The 21,300-nt window shown below is 41.8% G+C and overlaps 2 protein-coding genes across 4 annotated transcripts; one reads left to right on the top strand and one right to left on the bottom strand.

Annotated features, from left to right (window-relative positions):
* The first annotated feature begins 412 nt into the window (after positions 1-412).
* Positions 413-9,918, top strand: ciapin1 (cytokine induced apoptosis inhibitor 1). 2 transcript variants are annotated; one of them, XM_079500465.1, is made up of 9 exons: positions 413-599; positions 4,971-5,133; positions 5,367-5,510; positions 6,146-6,225; positions 6,545-6,716; positions 7,759-7,823; positions 8,036-8,154; positions 8,918-8,999; positions 9,180-9,918. In XM_079500465.1, exons 2-9 carry the CDS (start codon positions 4,977-4,979, stop codon positions 9,288-9,290), a joined length of 930 nt encoding a protein of 309 aa, XP_079356591.1. In that variant the 5' UTR covers positions 413-599; positions 4,971-4,976; the 3' UTR covers positions 9,291-9,918. The 2 variants fall into 2 exon arrangements, with proteins under 2 accessions (XP_079356591.1, XP_079356592.1); XM_079500466.1 differs by lacking the exon at positions 413-599 and adding an exon at positions 790-857.
* Positions 9,919-10,057: 139 nt separating this feature from the next.
* prmt7 (protein arginine methyltransferase 7) lies at positions 10,058-20,935 on the bottom strand. 2 transcript variants are annotated; one of them, XM_079500464.1, is made up of 17 exons: positions 20,686-20,935; positions 18,377-18,413; positions 18,076-18,225; positions 17,809-17,917; positions 17,194-17,306; positions 16,715-16,944; positions 16,327-16,507; positions 15,938-16,065; positions 15,590-15,710; positions 15,376-15,459; positions 14,601-14,648; positions 13,724-13,813; positions 13,393-13,554; positions 13,137-13,211; positions 12,634-12,794; positions 11,684-11,780; positions 10,058-10,984 (listed from the first exon to the last, which is right to left on the bottom strand). In XM_079500464.1, the coding sequence occupies exons 1-17, from the start codon at positions 20,778-20,780 to the stop codon at positions 10,829-10,831; spliced, it is 2,037 nt and encodes a 678-aa protein (XP_079356590.1). In that variant the 5' UTR covers positions 20,781-20,935; the 3' UTR covers positions 10,058-10,828. The 2 variants fall into 2 exon arrangements, with proteins under 2 accessions (XP_079356590.1, XP_079356589.1); XM_079500463.1 differs by having other exon boundaries at positions 15,590-15,728.
* Between the last annotated feature and the right edge of the window lie 365 nt (positions 20,936-21,300).

Consider the following 21,300-nt stretch of genomic DNA (forward strand, 5'->3'; position numbering starts at 1 on the left):
CGGGAACCCCAAACCAGATTTATGTTAAATTATATTGCCCGGTATCGAGTCCGTAGGATCCACGGTTGTCCAGAACCAGACCAAAAGCCTCTGCCCAGGCTCCGGACAGGGCCCAAATCCAGATCACCCCTATAGATCTCCATATATGGAGCTGGCCTGTTCTGACGTCACACTTATGTTCTGACATCTGCATATAGTCATAGTACTCTCCATATTTGGGCATGCCTGACAAAGAACTCCATATATGGGCAATGGGCATAAAAGGGACACCGACATAATAACTGGGTTGGGCATTAATTTCCAACTTGCATCGTTCCAAGTTGGCCAGTGCCCAACTGGCACCGCTCTAGTATATCAGATCTATTAAGCTCACAACGTTTGGGCTTGTTTTCATAGACGATGGTCGCTTATTTCTGTCGCAAAATCTGGCAACACTGCACTGCACTGAGGTGACCGACCCGGCGGATAGTCAGCAAGTTAGCTAAACAACATTATTGGACTGGTTTATGAAAGCTTTTAAATTGTATAAGTCACAAGTACAAGTTTCACCTCGTTGTTGTGTCCGTCCGGTCCGGGTGTAATTCTTCAGGCGAAAACAGGTATGTCATATTTATTATATTATATATAGCATTATTATTGAGCATATATTTCTGCGTCACGCTGTCGTTACGCAAATACACAACACACACACACACACACACACACACACACACACACACACACAGTGGCACACAAATATTGGTATTTAAATTGTATTGTGCTGGGGAATTAATGTGATATGTGTTATTATTGGATCATCTCAAGCTTTGGAGGCTGGTCAGACTTCAAAGAGATAAAGAACACTGTGACTTGGACAGGTGACTGACCACAGGAAAATCCAAGTTGACTGTCAAAAATGTACTCCTCAAATCCAGTCTTAAAGACAGCAACCATTACCAACTAAGAACAAATATGTTTGCTACTTTGCTCACTAGTTTGTTCTTGGCTACAATCTATTATTGTACAATTAGCCTAGCTGGAGAAGTGGAGAATGATAGGACCACAGCTTTTGAGATAAGATGAAGTTTGCACACTGGTCTTGAGCTCCAAACAGTTTTTTATGAAATGAAGAGATACAATGTTTCGACCCCTTCGGGTCTTTGTCAGGAATTACAAAAACTTTTTTTTATGTCATAATCCCTTTAAAATAAAGAAGTCAAGGGTAGGGTGGTACAGAAAGGTAAACAATTAACTGCAAACCAAAAAGACATTTTTGCATAATACGTATTTTTGTTCAGCACCCGTAGAATTTTTGAGATGTGCGTGCTTTCCTGCTGGATCATATTCCTGTGTATTGCATTTATCAGTAATAATAATTAGGGCCGGGACTTTAACGCGTTAATTGAGATTAATTAACTACAGAAAAATTAACGCGTTAAAAAAATTAACGCATTTTAATCGCACTCTTTTTTTCACCGCGGAACGTTGTCACTGGACAGTTTTCAGATGGACCGGCGCACCACCCAGTTCACCGAGTGAAGTGTCCGTTGTTACAGGGAGTGGAAACCACCCCCCTTTAGAATGGTATGCCCCAGCAGCATTGGGGGAACAATAACACCACCAGACAGTTCACCAGACCGGGGGAAGCCGCTGAGATCACTTTGCTTGTCCCCGTGGATTGGAAATAGGATTTAAAAGGCTATCCGATGATAGCGTGGATTACAGCACAGTTGTGTGCAATTATTCAATAAAGAATTCGCATATCACCGAAGACCGCACCTCGTCAAGCCTCCAGTATCGGCTCGATGCGAAACATGTTGCACCGAGCCTAGCCTGGAAGCTAACGTCAACAACAGTAGCTCTGGTCCTTAGCTTTGATTGATTGATTGATTGAAGAATTTATTAACAGTTTGCAGAATTACAGTACATTTCAAGCACAAACTCAATACAAAGGCTGTTAACTGTGAGTGGACGACCCAATTAAGCATTACACTTGTTTCCAACAGGGTCCACCATGTTCAAATCATCAAAACATTTAGAGACGTACAAATAGACACTTCTATAGACAGAACAGGAATTCATCAAAAAAGAATTCATCAAAAAGGAGGTAAAAAGGGAAAAGAAAAATATACAGTGAGGGGAAAAAAAGGGGGGGGGCGGGGGGGGGGATTCACGTTCAGCTCCGTTAAATTGTTTGTTTTCCTTGGAGGAGCTGCGTTGGGTCCCCAAGTCGGCTCCGTGGCCGTACCTTGAGTTGGCTGTGTGGCCGTGACCATCTCTTGTGTTGTCCTTGCGTTGGGTCCCCAAGTTGGCTCAGTGGCCATACCTTGAGTTGGCTGTGTGGCCGCGACCGTCTCTTGTGTTGTCATTGCGTTCGTGTTTGAGGGATTCCGATTTTACAGGGGCCAGTTTCGAATTGCAGCCGTCCGTAGGTGCCCTTTGAGAGCGGTTTTGAAAGAGTCAAGGGATTCGCATGTCTTAATGACAGTTGGAAGGGCGTTCCACATTTTAGTGGCATAGGAGCGAAAAGAATTTAGTCCCTTGTTTGTGCCGAATCTGGGTTGTACATGGTTCGTTGCACTCCCTCTGGTGTTGTGGGTGTGGACTTCGTTAACATTAAGGAAGTATCTAGACAGGTACATGGGTATCTTGGTGGTGTATCGAATCTTGTGGACCAGACCCATTGCAAGATGCTGTACTCTGTCGTCGACCCTAAGCCATTCCAGCCTGTCGAAGTGGGCAGGGGTGAGGTGGGTTCGGGGGGCTAGATCAAGTAGGAGCCTGACCAGTTTGTTTTGGGAAGTCTGGAGCCTGGTTTTAAGGGCCTTTGAGGTGCTGTGGTACCAGGAGGTGCATGCATAGTCAAAGAAACCCTGTACAAGGGCTCCTGTTAAGGTCTTCAAGGTGTTTTTGTTGACCAGTGAGGAGATCCTGTAGAGGAATCTTGTTCTATGGTTGACTTTTTTGATTACGTTGGTGGCCATTTTATCACCGGAAAGATTAGCCTCCAGGATGGAACCTAGGTAGGTAATTTCATCTTTACGTGTGATAACATTGTCACCCACTCTAACCAAGAAGCCATTTGCCTTGCTGAGATTACTAATAGAGCCAAAGAGAATGGATTCAGTTTTTCCCAGGTGTAAAGATAGTTTGTTATCAGCGAGCCAGGTGCAGATTCTACCGAGTTCAGAGCTGAGGGCATTTTCAACCTGCAGTTTGTCCCTGTCCGAGACCAGCAGTGCTGAGTCATCTGCGAACAGGAACAAGTTGCAGTCACAGGCTGAAGTCATGTCGTTTACATATATTAGGAACAGTAGAGGCCCTAGTATGCTTCCTTGTGGAACGCCACAGCTCACTGGGAGGGGGGGGGACAGTGTTCCGTTTACTTCCACCATCTGTTCTCTCCCCTCCAGGTAGGATTGCATCCAGCTCACTGATGTGCTATCGAAACCAATTGCTTTTAGCTTGTTAACCAGTATGGAGTGGTTCACGGTGTCAAAAGCCTTTTGGAGGTCCAGCATGACCATGCCGCAGTATTTGCCAGCGTCCACCTCTTGTTTGATGTGGTCGCTCAAATAGAGGAGGCATGTGTCAGTGGAGTGGGATGTTCTGAAGCCAGATTGGAACTCGTACAATAATTTATTAGTGGCAAGATACTTTTCAACCTGTTCATAGACTATTTTTTCCATCACTTTCGAGATGGAACTAAGAATAGAAATAGGGCGGTAGTTGCCGGGGTCTAATTTACTCCCTTTCTTGTGCAAGGGGGTTACTTTGGCCAGTTTGAAATCTTGGGGGACCTGTCCCTGTTTGATGGAGAGGTTTACTATGTGGGTGATGATTGGAGCTATAGAGATGGCTGAGTCTCTGAGAAATTTGGAGGGAATGTTGTCATGTCCTGTGGCCTTGTGGGGTTGGAGGGCACTCAGTTTCTTAATTACCTCATCAGTTGTTACCATAACTAGTTTAAAATCGTCTTTACAAACACCTAGGTTTTTGTAGAAGGTTGTAATGTGCTCTACACCAAAGAGCCCAGAGTGGGAGGGCAGTTTGTTAACCAGAGTTGTTGATATGTTTGTAAAGAAGATATTCAAGTAGCGTAGTTAGGACTCAGGAGGAGTTCTATGGTACTTAATTTGATCCTTTCCCCTCACACCCACGGAAGTGCAGGCTGTGCAGCCCCTCGTTTTTAGCACAAAAAAATATGTGAAAGCCTACTTTCCTCCTTCTAACACTATGGATCAGAGCTAACGTTATTCCAACTACCAGTAGCAATTCAAGGACCCGACCAGATGACATGGTTTCTAACTAAACGGTTATGGCCAAATAAAATGTAAAATCTGTTAATGGCTGTTACTGTATGTCCACGGAAGAAACACAGGTGCTTTGTTATGGTCATGTCACATATTTGCTGCACCAAGCCCCCCCCCCCCAACCCTGTGGAATGCATTCCCCAAACTCTCAGAGACATGCCCCCACCATCCAAACCTTCAATATTGCTTTCCCCAGCTATTTCATCTATTTAATTCCTTAGTGTTTTTCCTCTAATAAAGTTGTTTTTGATTTATCATGTCCCCCTTGTAAAGCATTTTTGGGTACTCAGAAAAGCTTTATATAAATTATTAAATTTGAGATATTATAATTTATTACCCCTATTATTACTACAAAAACAATGTTTTATTGCTTAAACTTATGTATTCACTATTCATTGATTCACTAGTATACCAAAATCCATTTGAAAAAATAGCTTTCTCACTGTTCTCGGGTCAAATAATGATATGCGATTAAAATGCGATTAATCGAGATTAATTAACTACAAAGCCTCTGATTAATTAGATTAAAAATTTTAATCGAGTCCCAGCTCTAATAATAATGAAAATGACAGGCCAATTGCTGCCATTACAACGCTCAATGTATAACACTGGAATTGTATTGTATACATGCGCATGTGTATTATAATAATATATCAAAATGTACCCTACTTCTGCTAGGAGACCATGGCAGACCTTGGCATCAAAGAGGGAGATATGGTGATGTTTGTGTGGACCCAGCCCACTTCACCGGTTACCTTAAAAGATTTGGTGGGAAGTCTGGGTACTCTAGTTGGAGCAGAGGGCAGAGTGTCAGTGGAGAACATAGAGAGAATATCGCAGTGTGAGTACCTTGTTATTGTTGGTGTATTTTTGACTCATAATACCTTCTAGAAATAAAAACATACTCATATGAAAAGAAAATGAATTAGTAAATTGTAGTGTAAGGATCAAAACCTAAATAGTTTATTATTTCTGGCTGTCGGTTAGGTCTGTTCAGATATCCTATAATTTCAGTTTCACACTAAGCTCTATACAGTATTAACGCTCTCTTCTCTTTAACTCTACTCTTCTCAGCCAAACATCCAGCATCCACTTTCAATTGGGTACTGTCGTGCATTCTTGCCGACAGTTACTTCGTCCACAGCTCAGAGACTCTAGAGGAAATGGCCAGAGTTCTCAAGCCTGGCGGAAAACTAGTTCTTGAGGAGCCAGTCACAGGTGAGAGTAATGATGGAGTAAGAAAACAGACTTAATGACTTACAGGGGGTATTATATTATTATTATTATTATTTATAAGTTTTAAATAGCTCAATATTCTGATGGGAATCATTTTGTGTTTGTTTAGTAACATGGATTTCACAGTCTCTCTTTCAAACGGAAAATGTTTTGCAGTGATGAAAATCACTTCAAATTTTAATGAATCAGGAGAGAACTCATGCAGTATACAGGATTAACCAGAGAACTTAAACACTATAAAATTGAAACTGATAAATGGGTTCTCCCCCGATAGAATTGGTGACCCACCATACCTGAAATGTATTTTCATCAAGAGACAGGGAGACACCTTAATGAACAAACTCTATTGCAATTTATTACTCAGATATAGATCTTGTGTGTGCGTGCGTGCGTGCGTGCGTGCGTGCGTGCGTGCAAGTTGTTTAACTCAAACTTCTAGGCTTAGTGAGGTTTTCAATGTCTGTGTTTTTTACATCAGTAAAAGAGACAGAAAGGAGAGAGAGAAAAATAATTGTCAACTAAGGGGAGTCACGGACTAGGCAGAGTAAATGCAATATGGTGGACTCTCCGTGGTACAGAAGGACTATTAAAGTTTCACCTCTACTTCTCTCTGTCAGAGAGTGACAACAAGGATGTGAGGACCACTGACAAATTGACATCAGCTCTGAAGTTGTCTGGTTTGATATCTGTTACGGAGGTGAGTGCATGACTTTGACTAGGTTCAATATTTGAATGCCACAGACGAATAACAGTCTAAGTCCACACTATTGATCCATAATGTATAAATGATAGATAAGGGTTCAGGACAACGAGGCCTTTTCGTGGAGGGGTCAGTCTGAAATTTGGACTTAGACTGGTTTTTGTCTGTGGTACTCTTTATTGTTTATTCAAATGATTTAGGATTGTGCTGTGAACAACATTATATATAATAACAAGACAAACCAGTCGACATCTCACTTTCATATTAAAACATTCATTTTGATAAACATTTCTTTACTGCTTCCACTTCCATCCAGTTGAGTAAAGGAACACTGTCCCCGGACGTACTAAGCTCCTTCAGGAGTTCCACAGATTACCAAGGCAACTCGCTGACCAGGGTCCGCATGTCCTCTTCCAAGCCTTCCTACGAGGTGGGATCTTCCACTCAGCTCAAGCTGTCGTTTGGGAAAAAGAAACCCGCCAAACCAGGTACGATGTTAACGACGGTGCCCATGGCTCCTCCTCACACATTTTCGGTGGACTTGCCCGATTCAAACTTAGTTTGGACTGCAATGCAGAGAAGGATTCGGACTGAGCTGAAGGCAAATCACCATCACTGAAAAGAAAGAGTGCAAAAGTTTGCAAACAGGCTAATTGGTAGTTACAGTATGGTGGACAGAGTCCTATCGCTATGCTCCTTCATTGATGTACTTTCTTGTGCCTAAAAAAAATGGCAACTAAAAAACACGGTGAAGCAGCTTTCCGCTTCTACAGGCCGGCGGCGTGGAACAAACTCCCACTATACCTTCGACAGGCAGCCTCTGTAGACATTTTAAAGCACAGCTCAAGACCTGCTACTTCTACACTCTTGCTTTTAGTTGATTATTGTAATGGTTTATGCCTTGCTTTTCTTTTCTTCTCCATTGCTCTGTAAAGCACTTTGAGCTGCATTTCATGTCATGAAAGGTGCTATACAAATAAAGCTTTATTATTATTATTAATGGGGCATAAGGCATCGATACTGTTCCTTCATTGATATATTTGTTGTAAATTATCGATTATTTCATTAATGAGTACCACAGACGAAAAACAGTCAAAGTCCAAATTTCAGACTGACCCCTCCACGAAAAGGCCTCGTTGTCCTGACCCCTTATCTATCATTTATACATTATGGATCAATAGTGTGGACTTAGACTGTTATTCGTCTGTGGCATTCAATTGATAACCTTTCGATTAAGTTAATTGATTATTTGTATATATTTTATCTTAATTTCCCTCAATGTCTAACAACATTTGTTTTGCTGATATACAGAAAGAATACAAAAGGCATTATATTCCTTAATCAAATATTTGAAATACAGGGCGCAGACAGCATTACATTCACAGAAAACCGCCCAATGAACCACAGCATTTTTTTTAAATAAAGTCTTAATTAACAGTGATTCATCGATTTTCAATTAATCATTAACATCCCTAATTTGTTGTTGGTTCATGTATAATATACACAGTATATCCATTGCTGTTGTTTTAGCTCTTGATCCCAATGCTGCAAAGATGTGGACCCTATCGGCACTGGACATGGATGATGATGATGTGGTGAGTTCATTATCTAAGTTACTGCTGTGCAGAAACCCACATATAGACCCTAACAGACATGTAAAGTAACATTACAAAAAAGACATGCGTGCAATAGGTGTGTTGTGGACTGCCAACTGTATACTAGAATTAAAGGATTACTTTAAGGTCTACTCAGTCTGTGTCTCAGCCAGGGTTTAAGCCAGTTTGTTCTCCCTTTCCCCTGTCTTCAGGATCTGCTAGACTCAGATGCTCTGCTGGATGATGAAGACCTGAAGAAGCCTGACCCCAGCTCTCTCAAAGCACCAGCATGTGGACCGAACTCCAAGGCGAAGAAAGCATGTAAGAATTGGTGAGTATACCACCACAGATCCAGTGCTGTTCCTTCCCTGAACTCCCATCAGAAGAAAAGGCCACGGTCATTAATCTAGCCCATTGCAGACGAGAACACGATCCATTTTTGGTATTTAATATTCGTATATGAAATCACAATGTTTTTCTGTTCAGTCACAAAAAAGTAAAGCTGCTTTGGACTGTGGGTATCATTAACATGAGTGAGAGAGGTGTAAATTGAAGGGCGGGTTGCAGAGGCATAGAATCCAACTGATGTGTACATATTTAAAATAACTAAACCAGGAGAATCCAAGGCTCACTCTCATTTTTAAATGCATGTATTAATTTGACAAGAACTGCTGTTGTTTTAGCTAGTTTTATTTAAAAATCCAGACTGGATGTCTGGGTCTATGGATCCTGATCTTCAAATAGTAAAAACAGAAAATTGCTATTTTTATTTAAAGAAAAACACGGTTTTGTGATATGTATTCGTTTGCGTTTGTGTCCGTTTACTGGCTAAAAGAGGGACTTTGAGAGCTGTTTCACTGTACAATGTAAGTCAATGAGGAAATTATTTTGAATGATCAATTTCTAATCAAAGGGGCAGCTATTTTTTATATCACCCACCTTTAGTTACATCATTGCAAGGTAACTACAAAACCTCTATGTCCTTGCCCTTTAATGTGGGTGGCCATAGTGAGAATTGCATCACTTCCTCCCAGGTCTTGGTGCCTTAGCTTAGCACACATAATAATAGTCTGACATTATTACTGTTTTTGAAGCTCATGTGGTTTTGCTGAGGAGTTGGACGAGAAGAAAGATGGCGTCACGAAGGCCAACCTACCAAAGTCTTCCTGTGGAAGTGTGAGTAGCTTTCTTTGAGTTTGCAGAAAAGAGAGAACTTTGTGTGAAACGCCAACCCTCTTGTGACAATATATAAACATAAAATTACAATTACTATAATGGATTTATCCATGATCTGATTTTCCAATCCTAAATTATACAGCAGTTATTTCATAATTTACACATATCTTTCCTTTTCAGTGTTACCTGGGTGATGCTTTTCGATGTGCCAGTTGCCCATATGCGGGCATGCCAGCATTCAAACCTGGAGAGAAGATTTTGTTGGACAACAAGACCCTAAATGATGCCTAAAAATAACTATCTCGATACTCCAGCACATCACATTGAGTTACATTCCATCCAACTTGAGAAAGCCCTAAATTCCTTGTAGACCCACATTAACCATATTCCTCCTGCAAGACTTGTTTTGAAAGATGCTTTTTCCATTTGAAATTTGTTTTGTACCTAACGGCAAGTAGTCTCTTGTGCGCTGGATGTTTCCTGAGATTAGTTCTGTTTAACAAGCAGTATGTGAGTGAGATCACCAACTTCAATCACTTTGTTTCCCCAGTTAGGGGGCAGTGGTCATGCTCATGTGTTGTCTGTACAAGTTGAATTGAGTCATTCTTGCTCAGCATCAAGCCTGATTTATGCTACGGTGACAAAAAGTGCAACATGATAGACTAGATGCAGTTATTGGTAGTGCAGGCATGTTGGTGTGGAAGGGGCAATCAAAAATTATCTGATGCACTATTGTTAATTGGAGTACATGAGAAGCACTGACTGAAAGCAGCTACGTTTCTGGCCTTTTCATCAATAATCCTGATAAGCAATACATTCACATAAGGCAGTACATGATATTGTCCAGCTTTTCAGTTTTCTCAATATACATGATCGAGATCAGTGTTTTGTTAAAGGATTAAACAAAAGTTGTTCACAAGTATGTTATTTATTTTGGTGGTGTCAAATTAATAAAATCAAATAAAAAAAAATCAACTTCATATGTCAGACGATGCATAACGCACCACTCCATGAAATCAGATGCTACCTAGCAAACACACTACACACTACTGGAAGAGTTTTGCAAACAAAGTAAAAAACATTATTTTCAATACAAAAAGTTCACGGCAGCTTATACCACCAGGCAACTAGTTCAGTACTGTCAGTAGGAGTAGTAAGACCTTTCCTTTCTGCTTGTTTCAAGCAAGGTCTGTGTTCCCTGTAAGATGGCCATTAGCCAAGCTATAAAACTAATGACTTCATGAGTAAATGAGAGTTTTAACTTTTAAACTAGCATTTGCAAATGTGAAATGAATCAACTGCGTGGCCCATTCCTCACCTCAAAATGTTAAAACTATGTTGTGATAGACATCAGGGAAATGGGGCCGTGAAACTATTTACCGCTTCTCTCTTTCACGTCTCCAGTTTTTGCCGGTGCGGTAACTTTATCCAACGAAATTACCGTCATAGCTATGAGGTGACCATTGCAGTAGTAAACTGGCCGACTGTGGGATTAGAGGGCTGCTTTTACATGGATCATTTTGTATTCTTAAAATGATTCCAACCAAAGGCTTAAAGTGAGCTGATCACAAATGGTACAGTCAAGGAAAAGCAGTGAACTGGAGAACATTTTGTCTGTGTCCATCTCCAATTTAGGGCTCATCATGGGTGCGTAGCCTCAGTCCAACGTCCCAATAATCCGACACCCATAACTCCCGACCACCCAATATTCCGACCATAGAGCCCCATACGAACCCTATCGCGGCCTAAACCCTAGCCGCACGCGGAAGCCACGTGTGAGTCTTAACCGGCCATGTAGTCGGACTAACGGGATGTCGGACTAACGCCCATCATGACTCTACAGTGAAATCCATTTTGATATCTCCTAAACTGGGATTAAAGGTGAAGCTGTATGACACTCCGGCGCTCCCGTCCCCTAAGCTCTCCCATGGTGACCTGAAGAAGAAGACACCCTGTCTCCTGTGCCGGCTCCACTCGCAGGCACCCTGTACAGAAAGTTAGAGTAAAGCATTGGCTCACATGATAAATTATAGTATGGGTAATGTTCCTTGGATAAAAATACTGTCTCTAGAGGCTTGTACTTGGTACATGAGCAACTGTAAAGGCCTTTTCAGACGAGATGCGACCGACGCTTCATGGTAATTAATTTTCAATGAGAGGCGGGCGGTTATTTTGGATGAGCGGAGAAGTTGAAGGGCGTTGACACAACCGGGCACGGTCCCATGAGATTATCACGCACATGCTCGTTTGTGCACACGCCCGCGGGCGACAAGAGATACAATTACAATTTAGGCATTTAGCAGTCCAGAGCGATTTACAGTAAGCAAGAACAATACATAGAAATAGTCATCTAGAATCATAAGAAATCACTAAGAAACTAACATCCGTCTATCTGTACAATGAAACTATAAGAAAACACTTTAGTATAGACTGCTATGTCTACATAATATGCTATCAAATTACATATTTTCGCCTTTGCATACGCATGCAAGGTTGTCGTGGATAGGGCAAGTGCTACGGCAAGCTCGATTGTATTCATCTTTTTTTCACGCTACACGTTCTGCACATAACGAGACCGCGGCGCGATCCCCGCTGATCCAAGCGAGAGCGCCCGCGTCATTCGCTCCCCGTCTGAAACGGCCTTAACGCTGAAATCAACTCAGTAAAGTCAGTGTTAATATTACCTGTTCACCGATAGGTCCAATCAGACCCATGCTGACAGTGATGTCATCATTCAGCTGGTACTCCATCCACAATGCAACCCCATGACAGCAACCACTCCTGAAACCACAGAGTACAGACCAGGTGTCCTCAAGCCGTTTTTTTCATGAACTCCCTATAGTCGATAAGTGCATGGATGGCCCTACATTTTGTGGGAGATAATGACTTCTAGTGAAAAACATTTCAGTGAAATTAAACCATTTGTCATTTTAATGGGGATCTGTCACATCCCCAGAGCCATAGTCATTAGTCAAGGCAGGATGGAGGTTTATACCACCTGGACTAGTCAAGGCAAGACCCAGGTTTATCCCACAGCAGCAATTTACAATTTAGGCATTTAGCAGACGCTCTTAATCCAGAGCGATTTACAGTAAGCAAGAAGTTAAGAACACCACAAGGTAATACATCAAATACATAGAAATAGTCCTCTAGTATCATAAGTAGACTAACCTAACAGTAGGATATCTGTACAATGAAACTATAAGTATATACTATAGAATGCTATGCCTACATAACATGTCATCACTAAATTACATATTTTAGCCTTTGCATGCGCCTGCAAGGTCGCTAGGGCAAGTGCTACAGTAAGTACTGTGGGCTAAGGTGGAGTCTGAAGAGTTGAGTTTTCAGACTATGGCGGAATATTGTTCATTCCATAGTTTGGGAGCCATAATCACAGCAGGGGGTATACTGTATGTATAACAACAAAGCCATTATCTATTCTAGACAGAAATGTGTTTAAAATGCTCTTACGCAATACCATACTCTGAACGAATAACCACAATTACATTATTTTGTTAATGTTTAATTGTATTTGTATTCTTAAAAATGGACTTTGTGTATGAAAGTTAAGTAAAGTTGCTTTTAATTTCCTACTTGCGTGGTCCGTGATATGACGGATGGAAACCTGTACCTTATGAATGGGAGTAATCCCTGACTGCTGATTTGCTGTTGAGGGACACACTGTGTAAAGTCAAAGGTCATGACAGCTTTGGACTGGGTCAGAGCACGGCAGGGGTACTCCCACAGGGGGTGGGGCTCTGACTCACTGGACTCACGGAAGTCCAGAGACTTCTGAAGAGAGAGAGAACACATGTGAAAAGAAACAAATATAGAGAGTGAGATAAAACGTTAGATTATTTATTATATTATTTCAGAAATAAACGTGGGTGTGCTGAAATGGTAACTTTAACAGTTATAGTGTTAACTTTAACCACTTTAAACCTGGCATTCCTTTTTTGGGGCATTTATATATTTATTTATGTGAAACAAAAAAGTAAAAAGAATAGCAAAAACACGGCTATTAAAAATAAATAAAATCGGGTTTAAGTGGTTAATCTTTGAAATGAGAATGGAACTTCAACGCACATTTCTTCCACGTAACAGCTACTGTATATTATCACTGCATGGATTTACCTGCACCATATCATCCATGGGTCCGACATCAAAGCCCTCACAAGTCCCACATGGTGCCCTTATCCTCCATAGATCCTAATACAGAAAACTGGTTAAAAAGAGTGAAATAAAAGGGTCTACAGAACCCCTCTGTGGTGTTTTTCAATTACTTTATTTAAAAAGAAACCTTAAACCTTTTTCATTTTAAAAAATGTGGTATTGGCATGGCAAAAGGCTTAAATTGGCATTTGCATAAGTCTCCAACATGACATCTCACCTGGAACTCCACTGCCACCATGTGGAGGGTTGCGGCACAGGGCAGGATGGTAGCCGTGGGCTGTAGGAGTCCCACCAGGGCGGTCCGACAGTACCAGAAGAACAGCGAGTGCCACGGCAAGAGGCTGGTGCTGAAGTAGGGTTCACCCAGAAGTACTGAGATCTACAGGACAGATGGCACACAGGATGGTGGTAATGAGAGGAAGAATGGGAAATACTGACTAGGGGAATACTGAATATCTTATTTCTTAATAAAAAAGTGTGTGCGTGTGCCGTGCATTTTTATCCCAAACCCTATGTCCCAAACACAATCATGTCCACTCCAGAAGTACCTGTTCTCCTCCTAAGTCACTAGTGGTCAGCTGGTCAGGTGTGCTCTCTAGTAGCTGAACCGCTCCTTTCATGGAGTTGGCTTCCAACACCTGAACAGTACATCAAATAGCGTAAGGACGTTTCTCCCCACATTGTTTAGTTAATAACATTACTCAGTCTAATTGATCCATTCCTTAATTATTATTTATTTTTCTTTGAGGGCTTTAAATTGTTTCATCAAACTATAGGCCCTGCTTAATACGATATACCCGACATTTGTTTTATGTGTTTAAATCGCCGTATTTTAATAATTAAAAAGAAACTCCCGTCTTTGCCGCGGAGCTGGTGGACAGACCTTCATGTTATGATGACGAAAGCGGAAATCAACCCATGCGCTGGGCTGCTAGGGCTTCTGGGAAATTGAGGCCAACGCAAGTGAACGGGGTACAACACCTCATGAAGGATGTGTTGTACCCCGGTGTACCCCGGTCTTGTGCACCGGTCTTGTGGCATACCAAGATGGCGGGTGGTGCGATCATACATAACAAACCTTTTGTTTTTTTCGACAGATTTTCACGGATCAAAAGCCCAAATACTTCAGCGTATGATCTAAAGGTAATAAAACAATCTCGGCAGCGTAGAATATTTGATTAAAACTTGGGTAATGCGTAGTACGCAGTAAAACTGTTCTTTTAATAAACCATGTCAATGATCATGTGTTTTCCAAATTGTAAAATGTAATTAGTTTTGTCATCATCATAATCCCATATCAACATACAACATATGCCACATGTATATATGTTTTCCTAGAGCCAATGCTAGTATATAAGAGACAACAGATTTAGTGTTTGGTTACTTTAACTAAATTCATATTTGATGGTAATTAAAATTATTTACCTGTTCAATAACCTGTCTGGACATTCTAGAATGTTCCAAACTGAAAACCTGAATGGACAGAGGAAGGTAGTTTAGTGAATGGTCAAAGTGGATTCAGTCATCAAATAAGCCAAACAGACTAAAAGTATCATTCAGGATAACAAGAAATGATGACAGTCATATTTGTCAGGTGAAAGCGTTCATTTCCGATGTTCTGTTCATGGTCCAATGACTGTGTTTTGTTGTGGCTTTCCTGCTGTCCGTGCATTTACAGCAGCTCATAACATTAGCAGCTGTTGTCGCTTCGAGCTGCGGTCGCTTCGAGCTGCGGTCGCTTCGAGCTGCGGTCGCTTCGAGCTGCGGTCGCTTCGAGCTGCGGTCGCTTCAAGCTGCGGTCGCTTCGAGCTGCGGTCGCTTCGAGCTGTGGTCGCTTCAAGCTGCGGTCGCTTCAAGCTGCGGTCGCTTCAAGCTGCGGTCGCTTCGAGCTGCGGTCGCTTCAAGCTGCGGTCGCTTCGAGCTGCGGTCTTATAGTGGCTGCGGTGCAGCGTTGCCAGACTTTCGTGGTGCGGGGCAGGGCTTAGGAGGCAGCCAATCATAACTAGGTCGCTACTACATGATTGGCTACACAAGTGGTGCAGACTCCCATTGGCTTAGGCGGCGTTTCAGAGTATACCATTGGCTTAGGCGGCATGGGGTCACTCCCATTGATGACTTAAGGTCGCTTACATTTCATGAGCTGTTATGACAGGTTTCACCTGACAAAAAACGAAGTAAAATACTTATGTGTGTTGGATACCTTCTTGGCTCCAAGCATGTGAGCGAAGATAGGGAGGAGGCTCCCATCACTGACTCCTAGACACACGCTGTCTGTCTTTAACACCTGGGAAATTACACAAACCAAACCACAGCACATTCACTAACACTATTGCATTAAAGCCTTACAATTTACTTGGATGACCAAGTAAATTGCTGTACAATACAAATGCTGCTCAAAGGCTGTTTTAACTTACACTGCGTAGTGCACTGACATAGCTCCCTGTACGTTGCCGGTCGTTAAGCTCCCCAAATCGTGGCCGTGTCCACACCAAGTGGGCCTGGCAGGTACAACATGGTCGACATGGTGTTGCTTCACTGTTTGTGTCCCGTTGGCTGAGAGGATTAACAACCAAAAGGTCAAAAAGCAAAAAAACGGCAAACACAGGATTAAGTACAGTCATTCCTCTAAAGGTAGAGAATAATGTTTTTTGTAAGGTGTGACGCCCATACAGAACATTTCTAAGACAACAAGGAGTACTGGAGGAATCTCAGTGTGTCAAGGCACATATGATGTTTTCATTGTGTGCAGTAGTGCGGCGCACCTGTTTGACTGGAGGCTGTACCACAGGCTGTAATCATCATGGCAGACAGTCAGAGCCACCTCTTCTCCCTCTGTCACCCTCCTCTCTATAGGCAGGAAGTAGACACTCTGCATCCAGTGGTCACGCCACTGGGAAAAACAACACATAACCATAAATTGGATTAATGGTACCCCAAATTAACCCATTTAGGACTGAGACCAGATTCTACAAAATGTCTTCTAAATCATGACAGTTTTCTGAAAAACCTATGTTTCTATCAGTGGTTTTCAAACTATTTCATGTCAAGGACTCCAAAAATTATACAGTATGTAATTGGGCGCCAACCCCCATTTGAAAAGATGTTGTTTTTTCCAGGCCAACAATACCACGGTATCAAGACACAAACTAACCGGAGCGGGTTGAGCATTTGGGTAGGTCCAGCTGGGAGCCATAGAGCAGACGATGGTTCCGCTAGGGTCCATGTCGATGTCCCACCAGGATAGGACCACCTGCGCCCGCCCGCTGGTCTGAGCCGGGAACCGGGAAGAGTAGGTTTGAGGAGCGCTGCTCACTGGCTTACTGAAGTCCACACTGAATAGTGCAAAAAATAAAATAAAGTTTTTGGGAGGGGGGCTTATATACTGTAATTATTGGTGATAGAAAACATGTTGTAAAACAAAACAAATAGCACAAAGATTAGCCATATGTGCTTCTGTGTGTGTATTACAATGGCAGTAGTCATCGGGTGCATATGTACATACATACATCTGGAAGCATAATCAATACTTTGTCTCTCACCTGAACATGGTGCAGAGAGGACCCAAGGGGGTGAAGCTGTCAGGGCTCACTTGACTCAGCTGGATGTCACAGACAGAATGGGCCCCTGCACAGCATGCCACCGCGGAGGGGGGCACCAGTCTCCTGTTGTCCACCTCTATGGGCTGGAGCTGAGCCCAGCTCCACAACAGCTCCGACTCAACCAGCTGGGCATAGACGGTAGCCCGGTGGGGCACAGCCTCACAGCCCTCCTGTGGTGGAGAGGAAGAGGAAATAATTAACAAAAGCATACTTAACACTAAAAGTAATTTATGCATATTTCCTGATTTGAGAGAGATAAACTGTAATTTATTATGTATACATCACTTCAAAGAGAGACAGTGCCTTACACATCATCATAAACCAAACACAACAATCACAAATTATGACTTTGACTCTCTACTCTTTTTTTTCTTCATGTAGACAGACAGACAGACAGACAGACAGACAGACACACATACTTGAACCAAATGTTTGTGAGCATGTTCATAACTGGGTAGAGCTCCTTCTCCTATCAGTTCAGTATCAAACAGCTCTGTGAGCAGGACATTGGCTCTCGTTTCCATGTCTCCATCTGTGATCAGACACAAATGCAACATGTTTTATTGGAATGTGACAACCATTTACAATATCATCACTGTCGGAATGTGGAAAATAATAACTACTGAAGTAGTTATTAATTAGTCACAAGCTCTTGCTAATGCTGTTTATTGGTTAAATATGTATAAAACCCACAGACAGAGAGACTTAACTACTTTTTCTCTATCTTGGGCATGTCATTATAGGCAGTAAAAGTAATTTATAAAATTACTATCTCTCTCTCTGTTTCTGGCACAACAGCACCACTTTTGCCCCTACTGGTACTCATAGTCACACATACACACACATACATAGTCACATAGGTTAACACGGACATTGCTGTTCCTTGAAGTGGTTGCACCACTCAAAAAAAGGTGTGTGTGTGTGTGTGTGTGTGTGTGTGTGTGTGTGTGTGTGTGTGTGTGTGTGTGTGTGTGTGTGTGTGTGTGTGTGTGTGTGTGTGTGTACACAATACGTGCACATGCATGTTGTCTGACCTGGCCCTACAGTGACTTCAGTAGAGTGTTTGTTGATAATCTTGATCTTGTCAGAGAATCCATTTTTCTCCACGATGCACTGGGCTGCCTCAGCCATGGGCTTGAACACCTGGAGACAACATTAGTCGTGTGTTTATATACAGTTTATGATGGTGAGCTGACCCAGAATAAAGCATGACATATCACGTCCCTTAGTTTTGACTGTATGGACAGTCAATGCTAAGACTAATCCATCAGTAACACCCCCAAACACAAGACCGGCCTCACCTCCACAGCATAACAGAAGTCAGCCCCGGCTGTGAGAGCCATCATGGAGAGTAGACCTGTTCCTGTCCCAATGTCTAGAACAACCACTCTCTCCCCCCGCGCCTGGACCCTGGAGACTGCTGCACGGATGCCCTGGTAATACTTCACATTCTGGAAAAAATAACATTTTCCCCAAAATCCCATATTTATGAAAAGCTTTAACAATATATTTAATGGCTGTTTGTAGTGGATTTTAAAGGAATGTGTGGAGAGCAATATATAACTGTTGGAGGATGTGATAAGATAGAATAGCAACACTTACCCTATCATGATCATGCAACATATCTGCAAAACAGGACCTGAAAAAGACAGATTTTCTATCATCAGAAATTGAACTAAAGCAACCGCTCAGGTCTGAAGTCATGTAAATAAAGTGGCCTAATATTTCTACAATGGCTACCAAACCTGTGGGTAACCAGTCATTCTGTGCAGAAACAAGAAGTTAAAAGGGATCATTTAGGTCTGATGATCAAATCATTTTCCAAATGATTTATTTCTTTACATTTTGGGGGAAATAGCCATTTAACATTGAGGTGCACACTCTTCCTGTATCCAACCAGTTGCATATCAGGTTTGTTTTCCTTGCATGGACTAACTGTTGAATGTTGAGTTGATGATAATTTGAATCTGACTCTGTCCGCTTATCAACCCAAACAATTCAATGTTCAATTCAAATGAGCTCTATTTGGCATGAGAAAACAATTGTTTTATTTCACAGTATGCAGAATGGGTACATTTCAAACAAAAGTACAGGTCAATACAAAAACTGTTACTTGAGGATAGAACCAGAAAAAGCACAAAGACGTGTTTACATAAGGGTACTCCTTTTTAAATTCATCAGAACATTTAATGATGTACAAATATACACTATTACACTTCTATGAAAAAAAAGGATATCATATATACAGTTAAGAATCACACCTGTGTGAAGTGAGAGGCGCTCTTATGATCGTACATCATCATACATCATCTCATTCCGGCCAATCAGAATTTGCGTCCTCACCGTCGTCATCAATGTTAATGTGTGTTACGCAATGTTTGTGTTTACAAAACACTCAAAATTGTCCATTCATTGTCAATGGCATTTAATGTTTGTGTTGGGACAAAGTTTAGGTTACATACACCAAAAGCTATAGACCCTCAAAAAACATACCCGTCCATCATCTCATTCTGGCCAATCACAATTTGCTTCCTCACTTTTGTCTTCAATGTTTGTGTTTACACTTTAGTTTTTGAGGGGCGCTAGCCCCTCCAATATGCAGCTTGTGTCCCCACACGTCTCATATTTGCCATTGACAATGAAAGGAGAAATTAGGTCATATGTCCGTCAAATATGACGTAAATTTGTGTTTTGGGTAGCAAAACACTGCTTGTGTTTACACAAATAAAACCCTCAAAGCTGCCCCTCAATTTCTTTTATTTTTGAACACATTGTGAGCTTGTAGATTGGCTATTTTAACTAGTCAAGTTAGTATAGGTTAGGGATATGGGGTTTAGCATGCATAGAAAATAGAGTATGGAAAGGGGGAAATAAGGGGGGGACTTTTTTACAGGGGCCAGTTTCGAATTGCAGTCGCCCTATAGGTGCTCTGGGGTTTTGAAGGAGTAGGGATTCACATTTCTTAATGGCTGTTGGTACTTGGTAGGGCGTTCCACATTTTAGTGGCATAGGAGCGAAATTAACTGAATCCCTTGATTGAGCCGAATATGGATTGCACGTGGTTTGTTGAATTCCCTGCCTCTGGTGTTGTGATTGTGGACTTCGTTGACATTAATTAAAGGAGCATTCAGTGATTTGGGTGATTTGGAAAACCACCCGGTCCGCCCCGGTAACAAAATGTGCACATGCACGCTCTACAGTGGGGGGAAGTGCAACAGGCCAACAGCATGTGCACCAAGGCCCGCCCCCACTCGATCATGATTGGAGGAAGGCCCCTCTCATCCTGATTGGATGAAGGCTTTGCCACCCGCCACCAAAACTGAAACTAGGGTTTTTTGACCTCAGGGGCTCACTGGGGACAGGGAGGAACTCCTTATATGGTCAGCACACTCTATAGTAGGGAGAATTATCCAGAAAAAAATAAAAAATAAGTGATATTTGAATTAAGTCAAATCACTGAATATACCTTTAAGAAAGCATTTTGACAGACCTGTACATGGGTATCTTGTTTAGCAAATCTTGTAGACCATGCAGGTGTCAAAATATAATAAAAACAGAAAATGGGGAGAGTACAGTATACAGTTGGGGGGTGCAGTTTACTTTAAACAGAGCTATAGAGGCCTATGTCACATAGTCGTTAATATACATGTTATAGCTCTGGTTCATTCATAGCTATGGACCAGAGCTATACATGTGATGTTATAGCCTATTACAGGGCAAATATTTGTTTCAAAATGCTTTATACCCTGAGGGTATAAAGCATTTTGAAACAAATATCAGCAATCATTATGTCAGACAGTTATTAACGGTTATACCGTTAAAAATGTGACAGTGACTGTCTGGTCTTCCAACAGGCAGAGCAGCAGAGAGTGTAATAACAGCAGCTAGCACGCATTGCTAACGTTACCAACCTGGCAATCTCTTGGTGATAGTCGTATTCCTCGCTCTCCTCCACCCAGTCCAAAGCACCCGAGATCGGGTTCGCTTGTCCACAGAAAATCTTCATCGTCCCTGTCCGGCGGTAGCACGACTTCAATTTAATAAATGTATGACGACTTTCTTAAAGCCTAAATCGGTTAAACCAGCATTGCTACTACGGCGGCAGACATATTTTTGACATACGTCAGTCGGTCCGGTCGGTCACGTGACACTGTGACAGCAGCAGACACCTGAACCAGACCATGGATTGGACCAGACCAGGTTGTTAGATTGCATTTCACAAATCGAAAATTATTGATGCAACTAATGATATTGTTGTCAACCTTTCTGTGGTAAAACAATATCCTTAGTTTACACAACAAATTTGAGTTGTGAGATCTATACCTGCCAACACATAAAAGTGAGCAGAAAAAAGAACTATGAATTATTTTGGGTTTGTATTTGTGTGACTGATTTGGACCATTTTGGCAAAATGGCAACGGCCAATGTTATAATAGACGCAAACACTGTTTTTAAACAAATAAGAACTGAACTTAAAAGGAGAAAAAAAACATGGACTTGAAGAGACTGCACCTGCAATTAAACTG

Source organism: Electrona antarctica (genome assembly GCF_951216825.1).
Source record: "Electrona antarctica genome assembly, chromosome: 5".
NCBI lineage: Eukaryota > Metazoa > Chordata > Actinopteri > Myctophiformes > Myctophidae > Electrona > Electrona antarctica.